At 39.4% G+C, this 12,108-nt stretch overlaps 1 protein-coding gene across 1 annotated transcript in view; it reads left to right on the forward strand.

The window, feature by feature from the left end:
• The first annotated feature begins 444 nt into the window (after positions 1–444).
• Positions 445–12,108, forward strand: part of stk32a (serine/threonine kinase 32A) — a 41,262-nt gene continuing 29,598 nt past the window's right edge. Inside the window, exons 1-4 of the mRNA XM_066717010.1 lie at positions 445–731; positions 2,169–2,377; positions 5,003–5,058; positions 5,829–5,980. Coding sequence (XP_066573107.1) covers positions 2,326–2,377; positions 5,003–5,058; positions 5,829–5,980 — 260 coding nt within the window. The 5' untranslated portion in view covers positions 445–731; positions 2,169–2,325. The remainder of the gene's footprint in view (positions 732–2,168; positions 2,378–5,002; positions 5,059–5,828; positions 5,981–12,108) is intronic.

Consider the following 12,108-nt stretch of genomic DNA (forward strand, 5'->3'; position numbering starts at 1 on the left):
CAGTCCTACAATACATTTAAAGCTTTCGGTCTTTTGATTTAAACTTTTTAGGACTTTAATGTACCAATCTGTGTCACTTGGACTTCATCTGCATGCATTATGGATATACACTTATATTACTGAACGTTTCGCTGTTCTGAGATTCCTGCAAGCACCATTTCTGCTGTTTTGACACACTGGGTTTTAAAAAGACTTGAATAGTTGATTACAATTCCACTAATGGAACTATATAGTTCATACTGGGAAAGACTGTATCTCTGTTGCTTTTTGATGGACAACAGAGTGAAAACGCACACCTTTGGCAGGGCAGCACAGTGAAAACGATTTCATTGGCAACCCCCCCCCCCTCAAACACACACACACACACACACCACACACACACCAACCTCAGATCCCAGTATATGAGTACAACAGTAAGATATTGCTTTAACAGTGCTGAAGCCCTGCTGCATGGGACGCTATTGAGCGGAGACGTCAGCCGCTGAGCTCCACAGACGCATTCATTTCCACTTCTGAGTAGCCAGCATCGTCCTAAAGTGGAGAACTTACACTTCACTTGGGCAACAGTGACCGGCCAGACGTGCTCTCTGCCGGCGTGCTCACCCACTCTCGCCGGGGCTGGGCTCCCGTGCCCGGGATGCGCCTGTGACTGGCAGAGCTCAGCAGCGTCCCTCTCCGCTGCGCCCACTTTTTTTCCCCCCCGTCGGAGTCGTCCTTTCTGTGATTGTAAGGTATGTCTAACTCAATTTCACCATGTCATTGAGACAATATCCCCTTTTTTCTGTCTCTAATGGGTCTGACTGTTCTCTGCAAAGCAGCATTTTAGGCTAAGAGAGCGGCAGTCTGCGGCGCACTGGACACAATCAGCTGAACTCTGAAGTTAAGCAGTTTATTGCCAGGCGTTACATTTATCCAAGCGCAAGGTGGATGAATGCAGTACGGATTTAGCCTTTATTGTCATTTTTGTGTTTGTAATGTGAGATTGACGTTTTACATAAAGTTGATTGCGATACTGTTTGGCCAATGGGGTACAGCTGTGACAGGTCAGTATATTGTAATCGTATGTATGTAAAAAATAAAATACAAAAATATATGCATGTGGAATTACACGTTGAATCATGTATAGTATTCCGTGCATTGTAGTATAAGAGCCATGCATGTGCCTATGAATTAAATCTAAATCGTATAATGTTTATTAGCAGGAATAGCCCACTGCATACTAAGTAGCCTATATTATCGTTAAGCATGGCTAACCTCAATGTGATCTTGAGAAGTATGTACATAGTAGTAGAGGATCTGAAATAATACACAGAGCATAAATATATAAACTTGTAACAAGGAAACAAGCAAGACCACATTACAATCAATGAGCAAACACGTATTACTGACATTGGCTGACATTTCTGGGCTGTTTGATCATTTTGATGAGTTTGTTGAACCATTTCAATAAATAATTTGAGCCGTGTTGTGTTATTGCATTTATTTTAGAATAGCAAACTGTAAATCAACACTGGGTTGGAGGTTCCTGTCATTTCCTTAGATTTCATTTTCTTTGTAGACAAACACACTACCAAACAAATCAGAAACACTTCTGAGTAATTAATCATTTCTCTGCAGTGTTCTTTAAGGGGCAGGGATGGAAAGTTTTGAATGTGCATGCAGGAAGAAAGGCAAAAAGATTAATTGTGATCTGTGACAAATTGTTAAAAAAAATGACAACAACAACAAAACTACTAACATAATGCACCCAAAGAGACAGCCTCCTAAAATGCTTGTGCAACAGAACAAACAAAACAAAATGTTTGGGCGGAGGGGGGAGGGGACTGTGGGTTCAGAAGCATTTAGTAAGGGATTTTCACTTGCTAGGCTACACAGAAAATTGTAGGGTTGTGTGTATGTAGGCTTACAGCCCTAAGTATTGGCATACCAAACAATCACTCATTGAGGAAGTACATTAAATACTGTTTTTTAACTGTACTTATTTCTTAAAGATTATTGGACATTCTCATATGCTAGTGTTAGTTAAAACATTTTAGTCAATTAACTATTTTGAGACTGAGAATGCCAGTGCTTGTCCACAACTGTATGTGTGCATGTTCTTAACATACGGAGATTAATATCATTTATGTTTCTGCAATAAGATTCTAACAGGCTTTCTACTTTAACAGGCTTTCAAGTTGGATATCAAGTAACTGGATCTTCGGAAGGCTGCAGCAGCCTGTCGTATGAAAACACTTGACTTTAGCCCAGCTTCAGTTTAACGTAATATGTTCTCCTGGTGCCAGAGATGATTTGACTGAGCAGAGAGATCTGAAAAACATCAAAATGGGTGTCAGTCAGTCCAGCAAAGCTCCAGTAATTGACGATACTGAAGAGGGTAAGAATGCATGTTCTTTATATTATGCTGTCTGAGAGAAGTAGATCTCATTCTGGACTTTTTTGTGAGGTTGTATTGAGGATTATGTTTCTGATCCTCTTTGTTTTCCGATTTGACATTGAGCAGCAGCTTCATGCAAGTAGTGCCAAAGTAGTGTGTTTTGTTTTTAGAAGAGATGTTCTTTAAATTCCTCAAGCGGAAGGGCTATTTTTATTTTTAGGTGAATTTCATAACTTCTGTGCATCTTTCTGAGACCACAAGAAAGGAAGGCTTACTTTAAAAGATATTGCAGTACTTATGTAGGTAGGTGCAATATTTGTGCAAAATCTTGGCAGTATCTTAGTTTTGCCCTTCGTTTGTCCTTTGGGAAGTATTACCTTACATATTACAGTCAGTCAAATAAAGTACACAAGATTTTAGTCATCATGACACAGTCTCTCAAGTTTAAAAAAGAAAACATTCCCTTTTCATAGTCATTACCTTATGCAGTATCTTAATAATAAATTGTCTGTCATCAGACCATGTTTAACTTTGGACCGCATTAACAGAGGGATTTGATGTTCCTAGAATTCCTCTATTTTAAGACAAAGGCGTGCATACTAAATCAAGCTTTTGATGCCCTCTATCATGCTGGGCCCAAGGCAGTCAACTTTTGGAAAAGCTGCAACGTGTCATCCCTGTAAATGAATGTTCAGAGGTAAAAGCGCTGTACAGCTGAGACAAAGAAACATTCTCTGTGGATTTTTTTTTTTTTTTTTTTTTTTTTTAATGGACGCATAATTCTTTAAGTTGGAGAAATAAAAAGCTCATCACTTTTTCCAAACCCAGGCTTTGGAATGGTCTCTTTTTCAGCCTGTTAAGGGATGGATGCTGTACTTTGTCTGTGTATGAGAGAGAAGTACAGAAACATTGATGCAGTAGTGGAAATGGCTCCCTGCTCTCTACTCTATACAGAGAGTCTTATAATCTTAATAAACATACACTCCACACATCACTAACTACCTAAAGCTTTTTTCTTTTAGCTGTGCATTTAATACTTAGCGAAGACATTACAAATTACAGTTATTCAATGCAGGAAGATTGTATTTTATGTGTGTGATATTTCTATAGTGTCACTATAGGACCCCAATCTGTAGGCCCTCAGATTTATATTCCAGCTGTTTGTAAAATGCAATGAACTGGATTCCCTCTTATTTCTTTTCAGTCAGCTAGGTTCCCTCAAACAAGCTATGGTCATGAACCATTGTCAAAAATAATAAGCAAGACTGTTACTTGCCAAAATAAGTTTATGATATTTTATGCAGTCTTAAAATGAGTTTCTGTAAACAATTACATAAATAGCAACCCTGGAAGAGGCTAGGACAGATGAGTAACAGAGCATATCATTACCTGTCAGTTCCAATTAATCTCATTCGAAGTAAGGAGAGTTCTGTTCTTATCATAGATGCGAGTCTGTATAAAATGAGGACTAGGGCAAGTCAGCTATACAGTACCCTTGATCGGGTGTTCACTGTCTGAAGGAGAAGAAAATATAGAAGTCACAGCCCAAGTGACACTGCATTTAGTTGCTCACAGGGTTGGAACGGCCTGTAAATGGAGCCCACTGATGGTCAATCTGTTTTCATATTGGATGGCTGATCCTGTAAGGCAAGGAAATTGACCAATAAAGAATAAGAAAAGGACCCAAGAGAAATTGGGGGCATTTGGGTCTTCAAAAAGATGAGAATTTTGTTTCCATTTCACTATCCTATAACTGTATTCATATATTCTATCTATAGGATGTATTTGTTTCCCAGAACTTTGCATGAAGGATTTACACCCCAGTGTGTAGGATATAAGCATTTAAGGTGGACTATTTCTCTATCCAGGGTCATGTCTGGACTTTTCTTCCACTTGATAGGCTGTTATGTTTTTTTTGAAAATTATATTTAGGAGACAGGAATAATGGAACCTGAACATAGATGGATTTGCAACTCTTTACATACAGAAAGCATGTCGTGTGTCAGCTGTCTTTTAAATTAGGACTGACCTTCCCATCCTGTTTGATGTAACCCCGTTGAATAGCCACACTTTAGACATATGTTTATCTACATATATGAATTATGCATTGTGAATAATTTCCATAATGCAAGTTACAGTTGTAAGTCATGACGACTGAAATTAAAATAATACATAATTTATATATGCTTTGAGTGTAGGTTTGGGCCTTGTTTTGTTTTGTCAAGATTCACACTCAGTACACATGCAGTACAATGAGACTTTACTATCATAAATAAGGACTCTTTAAAATACTGTTTCATTTTCTGGATTGGGAATTCTTGCATTCAATATAAACAGACTACATCTGTGGTACGTATTGTACAGAATGCATTTATTTCTCTCACTGTAATGCAAAATTCTCATTGTGTCTATTAGTTGGCAATATGCAGTGCGATGCTGGGAACAGTCTGTATTTGGCCTGATTATAATATATAGACTTTCACAATGGAAATAAATTACTGTACTAAATTGTTTGTGCATTTTGCATCCTTTTGAATAGTTGCAATAGTGTATCTCACACGTGGACCTGGGTTACTTCAAAACTTCATTTATAGAAATGTAACTCAGTTTCTCTCTTTTTCACAGTCAACTTTGACCATTTTCAGATATTGAGAGCAATTGGAAAAGGCAGTTTTGGAAAGGTAAGGACAATTCTTAGCGTTATTCATATGTATTAGTTATATATGTACAAAATGCATGAAAGAAGACACCACGAGACACATTTACATCATATTTGAAATGTTAAAAAAAGATTAAACCTTTGTTCAAAAAAGAAACAGGATTGAAGTACATTTTAAGATTAGCTCTCATTGCTTAGCTGACCTGCAGACAGCTCTATTAGCACAAGTAACGGAGGGATAATTAACCAATTATCCTCCTGTATCACCAGGCCTCACCTATAACATTTTGCTAAGAGCTGATTCTTTCTTAATTAATCATTTACTTAATGGTGACAGACTGGAAAAATTAAAATGTGTGTCTTACTCAACATATGATTAGCTTATTTAAGTCTGAATTACATTAATATTTTAGAAAAAGTAAATGTTTCTGCAGTTTACAGGTTATTGTCTTTTCCAAGAAAAAGATTTTCTAAAGCTTATTGTCTTTACCAACTAAAACTACATGTTGCATAGCAACCAGGAGCCTGTGTTATATCAAGTAGCCTTATCTAAACCCCCAAGGTATCATAAGAACAAGAATGGCGCTCACAGAGGAAGTCGTAAGATCAAATCCTCGGTGTATAAATATTCAGCCCACGAATATATGCCCTAGTCTGTTGACATTGGAAAACAATACGAAAACAGTACTTTCTGAGCACCATAAACAAACCTACTTTTCAGTCCTGGCAGATAAAATATGTGACCTGCGAATCAATCAAATATTTTTTCACTGAAATCCATTGTTTCCACAGGTCTGCATCGTACAGAAAAAAGACACAAAGAAAATGTATGCCATGAAGTATATGAACAAATTGAAATGTGTGGAGCGCAACGAAGTCAGAAACGTCTTCAAAGAACTGCAGATAATGCAGAATTTGGAGCACCCCTTCTTGGTGAACTTTTGGTAAGCATTTACAAGTTTGCATTCTGTATGTTTGTATTAAGTGGACAATTGCTGAAAAAAATTGTCACATAGTTAGAAATCAACTTAATATATCTGTAAGTAATTAATTTAAACCTTTTCAACAATCACAGCTCTTCACCTTATTGCAGTTTGCTGAGACTAGTAGTGCGTCACATTACTGCCTTTTGTCATAAGCTTAAGTAGAAAGACAAAAACACTGACATTTCTTACTGAAAAAAGGCTAAAAAATACAAGTAATTATCAGCTGATGCTGTACCTGAAAGAGAGCCTATTTGCTGCTAGAAGAAGCATGTTGACTGTAGAGTGTCAAACGAGTAGCAGCAAATAACCCAAAGTTTCTGAACTAGACCAACTTTCATAGCCAGAAACCTACACAACAGAGCAATATCTTAGCGCTTGAAGCTACTGGGGAATATCAGCAACTGTAAGAGCCGATTATCTAACTTTGCCCTCTGCTGAAATGAAATGCCAGGGGCAGCATGACCCCAATAACGTGGTATTCTGCCCTGCAACCTATCTTGGATATCTATCTCTCTGGTGTTTTTGTTTTAATTATAATACTTGCATTCTCTGTTCAAGTTCCCTTTCAAATATCATGAGTATTTAATTCAAATCAACATGGCTTTCCTTAACAGGTATCAAAATATTAATATATATATTTTTAACTAATCTGCCTACAGTTTACTTCTCATTCTGGTTGGAGAGCAGTCCGTCTCACAGAGTGTGCTGGCAAGGGACTTTCTCAATTACTGAATTGATTTGAATGATTTAATTAAGTTTGGGAGAATAATCAGCAAAGCGTCCACGGCAGCACTGTGTCCAAAGAAGGACTGCAGAGCATAGGCAACCCATGTGGGCTCAGGAAGGGTCTGGCCATGTAGTAAATGACCCGTGTGCAGAGAAATTCAATAAAACCTTTAAAGTTAATGTTTTTGGCAGCAGCTTGACATTCTGAGCTAACTGCAGCTTCCTAAGAGATGTGCTGTAGTCAGCTGGCTGCTGTAGTCAAATGATTATGACAGCCGAAATAAAAAAGCTCAAGGTCAGAGATGGGAACAGAGCAAACTGACCCACTGAAGGGAAAAGACAGTTGCAAGTCCTCAGCGCCTCTCCTTTTTTCCACAGGCGCTGCTGTAATGGTCAGCCTTTGGTCACTTAAAGTCACAGTTGGGTGTTTTTGGCTGTCTAAATATAGCTGTAGCTAAAGTGGGGCAGTATAAATTTAGGCAATCAGTTGAAAATGTTGCTACTGGATTGACTTCACAGAGGCAAAGCCCAGGTAGCATTAGTGGGCTGGACCCCAGGAGGCTCTCTCCACGCCTCTAATAGAGCTCATGCCTGCGTGTACCTTCCCCTGTCCGTCGGCTGTACTGTGTACAGGGGACTCCGGCTGGCGTGGGATCTCTTCAGATTGCTCACATGCTGCGACAAGGGGAGCAGGCGATTTGAACTGAATTACTCGGTGGCACTACAGCTCAGCAGTAATGCACTCAGCAACAGCCTGAATTTTTCCTGAAACTGACAAATTACGTCTTGTAATTTGGGCTCCTTGTGATGCTACAACAGCTTTTCACTTTGATGTCATTATGTGTACACCTGTATGTTTTAGGCATGTGGCACGTTTATTACGGCTCTCCAGTATGTGCCTCTTAAAACAGTTTCAATTAAATTCAATGATTAATGGAAGGCAAAGTACTTTGCTGCTCAGTCAGATATGGAAAATGAACAGACGAAGGGGGCATCCAATAGAAATAAGAAGCCGGAAAGATGGAAAGTATAATAATCTTAGACAACAATTGAGAAGAGGTGGCCTTGCATTTGCAGGACATGTAACGTTTGGTACTTCTCCCTTATTCTCCCGCTCTCCTTTATTGCTTGTAATGATATAACCTTGGCTGCAGTGACAGCGATTCTCTGGAGATCACTTTATTAAAACACATTCCCTACACACAGGTGTTTGGCTTGTGTATCTGTAGGATAGTTTGTATTTTGGCAATAAATTCAATAGACTGACAGCTGTGTAGTTAGTTTGGTGCGGCTTCTGAAGTATTCTAGGAAGTGAGCAGGACTCCAGTTTATATAGCGCATGGGAAAAATCAGCTGTGTAGATGCTGGCATTGAAACGTCTTTTCCATTGTCACCTGTAATTTAGTTTTATTTCTGGCTATTGCTGATGTGGTGGTTGTTGAATTCCCCTTCTATTTTTACTTTGGCCAAATGAATATCTGAAACAAACTTAATTTCAGAATTACGTTTCAAAATGTATCAGTTAAATATGTTAGGACATATGTTAGGAAATATGTTCCTCTGCCTACCTACTCCTGTGGAAAGGAAAGGCATTATATTAACTGAAATAAGTTCAGTTCAATCGGTGAAGAATATTATTTCTACGGCCGCAAACCTATATTCTCACTTTGGGAAGACACACATAAAAGTGCAACCACGTATCTTTAAACTTGCATGCATGTCTCAAGAGTTGGCTTGCTGGCTACTGGTATGTTTCATGTACACATGCAGAGTTCAGTAAACTTAAATTATCAGTGCGGCAGGTTTATGTGTCAGTGCACTGCTAAGGATGGTGCTGTGCAGGATTGCAAGCAATGCACCTTGGGCCTCCATCTGACCAGGGTGAATCCGTTCTTGAGCACCGCAAAAAACAGCCAGAGCTGATGCTTCAAGACATTACCTGTTGACAGATGAAACTTTCAATCATTTGCCAATTGAAAATTGTTTTGACATATCAACTTTGAGTGACTAAAGGCTGTCCATTCGGTGAATCAAGATTTTTTTCTTTGCTCGCCTTTCTTGTTTTTACTTAAGTTTTCTGTTTTATAAAGCCACGGTTATAGTGTGTCACATCACAGTGAACTGAACGGTGCAAAGTGGCGCTTCATCACAGAAAGAATAGGCAAAGCTTACAGTTTATTAACCTAATTGCATCAGGTTATGCTGACCTGGATACATTTGGAATGTACAAGAAGCAGCGTGAGGGACTGGAAACACACTGAAAACACTGATCTGAAATGATGAGTGGTTTGTGGTACTTTTCAGATATTTCTCAGGCACTGTTGCAAAAGCTTTAAAAAATTCAAATGAAAGTAATTTTTAAAGTGCTGGATGATGACAGATAGGCTATGGTATGTAGTTTTCTGTGACGAGTGTTTTGCAAAGTTAATCAGCTGGTGATTACAGGGTAAAGTTTATTCCCCTGGAGGAACAGTGAAGAGAGATGGGAGATTATGGGACATATGCCTGATTTCCCTAGTCACGCAGTGCAAGGCACACAGCATTAATTGCCCTCACAAGCTGGATAACAAAAAAAAAACATCAACAACTGCTTATTTCAATTTCTGATTTTGCACAGAGGGAAACAAAAACAGATTTCTGTCCCTCCCCCACCCAACCTTCTCCACAGCCGTAAGAATTCGAGACCTAGGGAGAACATAAAATCATATGCACTGTAAAATTAAAGTAAAGGGATATGGTTTGAAAATCAATGTGTATCAATTTGACTCATTTGTAAGCTTATTTTAAAAGTTTAGTAATTTGAAACATGTTTACTCTTGTTTTTAAAAATATTTTAGTGCAGTGTTTATTGTGGTTGACTGAGGTGGAAACATTTTTTTCTGCTTTGTGTTTAGAACTCAAATGACCTGCAGCATGTAACACGCCACAGATGTGCCCAAGTTATTTTAGTCTAATTGTAACTGGATATTATTGACAGAGGCAGCAAACAGACGTGCCCAGTGTGAGATCATAACCCTACCGTACTTTTAAAAGGTCGATATTAAACTTGATGTCCAAACGTTTGGAAGTTTTGGTACATTTGTTATGTTTGTTTAGATCCTAGAGTTTTTGGTTTCGTCTGCTTTCCTGTCTAACCTAGTCTGCTGTGGGGGAAGCGATAAAACATGTATACTACTGTATAAAACGGATGTATAAAAAGCAGATTTTCTAGTAGATTAAACTTTCTCTTGTAAAGATTCCATATGGAGTGCTGGTTTCCTGCAGAAACTGCCATTGCCTCTTGAAACACCCAGAACAGCTTGATCCCTTCATGAATACTGTATTTATGGAACAGGGTTACAGTCCAGGTTAAAATACATAAATGAATACATGAATGTGTGCTCAGTTGGTTTACTTCAGCACACAGAAAGCATCTATCCTTCCTTCAGGGGCATCACAATTAAAAGACCTTTTCCTCTTAAATGTTTCTGACAGCTCATATAGGCTTGAACTTTACAAACTCTGCAAGGCAAAGGGTATATAAGACTCAAGTGCTGTCTGTGTATACAAAATAAACCTTGTATTGTGATAGGGCAAGAAGTCGAGGTATCATATAGAACATATGAAGTATTATTTATCCTTCTTCTTGAACATGTTTTACTTCTAGTGAAAGAAACAGCCCTGCACCCAAATGGGAAGGAGCCATATTCAGTAATATTCTGTGTCACTCCGACACAAAATTTTGCAGTGCCATTCTGCTACTGCTGGTGGAAAACAAGTTCAGTGAGAGATCATGTGAAGGTTTGCATGTATCTCTTTCATCCTCCAACTTGTTGACAATCAAGCATCACGGCCTCTCAGCAACACATTAGATATCTAGACACACTGGAGTCTACTCAATCGATCTACTATAATAAAGTAGCACCTCTGTTTAGTCAGGCCTTTGTGAGCTGTGGTTATCAAGAACAACCTTGTGTCTTTGCTTTAGTCTGTTTGTCCAGTTTCTGCTTCTAAAAATACTTGGTGAAAATAGTACCATTGAAGTAATAGTAACATTTACAGTGGGGGAAAAAAGTATTTGATCCCCTGCTGATTTTGTACGTTTGCCCACTGACAAAGAAATGATCAGTCTATAATTTTAATGGTAGCTGTATTTTAACAGTGAGAGACAGAATAACAACAAAAAAATCCAGAAAAATGCATTTCAAAAAAGTTATACATTGATTTGCATGTTAATGAGGGAAATAAGTATTTGACCCCTTCGACTTAGTACTTGGTGGCAAAACCCTTGTTGGCAATCACAGAGGTCAGACGTTTCTTGTAGTTGGCCACAAGGTTTGCACACATCTCAGGAGGGATTTTGTCTCACTCCTCTTTGCAGATCCTCTCCAAGTCATTAAGGTTTCGAGGCTGACGTTTGGCAACTCGAACCTTCAGCTCCCTCCACAGATTTTCTATGGGATTAAGGTCTGGAGACTGGCTAGGCCACTCCAGGACCTTAATGTGCTTCTTCTTGAGCCACTCCTTTGTTGCCTTGGCTGTGTGTTTTGGGTCATTGTCATGCTGGAATACCCATCCACGACCCATTTTCAATGCCCTGGCTGAGGGAAGGAGGTTCTCACCCAAGATTTGATGGTACATGGCCCCGTCCATCGTCCCTTTGATGCGGTGCAGTTGTCCTGTCCCCTTAGCAGAAAAACACCCCCAAAGCATAATGTTTCCACCTCCATGTTTGACGGTGGGGATGGTGTTCTTGGGGTCATTCTTCCTCCTCCAAACACGCCGAGTTGAGTTGATGCCAAAGAGCTTGATTTTGGTCTCATCTGAGACCACTTTCACCCAGTTCTCCTCTGAATCATTCAGATGTTCACTGGCAAACTTCAGACGGGCCTGTACATGTGCTTTCTTGAGCAGGGGGACCTTGCGGGCGCTGCAGGATTTCAGTCCTTCACGGCGTAGTGTGTTACCAATTGTTTTCTTGGTGACTATGGTCCCAGCTGCCTTGAGATCATTAACAAGATCCTCCCGTGTAGTTCTGGGCTGATTCCTCACCGTTCTCATGATCATTGAAACTCCACGAGGTGAGATCTTGCATGGAGTCCCAGACTAAGGGAGACTGACAGTTATTTTGTGTTTCTTCCATTTGCAAATAATCGCACCAACTGTTGTCACCTTCTCACCAAGCTGCTTGGCGATGGTCTTGTAGCCCATTCCAGCCTTGTGTAGGTCTACAATCTTGTCCCTGACATCCTTGGACAGCTCTTTGGTCTGGGCCATGGTGGAGAGTTTGGAATCTGATTGATTGATTGCTTCTGTGGACAGAAGTGGAAGAGAGTGCTCCTAATCTCAGCTCATTACCTGTATAAAAGACACCTGGGAGC

This window comes from Amia ocellicauda, chromosome 11 (assembly GCF_036373705.1).
Source record: "Amia ocellicauda isolate fAmiCal2 chromosome 11, fAmiCal2.hap1, whole genome shotgun sequence".
Lineage (NCBI taxonomy): Eukaryota > Metazoa > Chordata > Actinopteri > Amiiformes > Amiidae > Amia > Amia ocellicauda.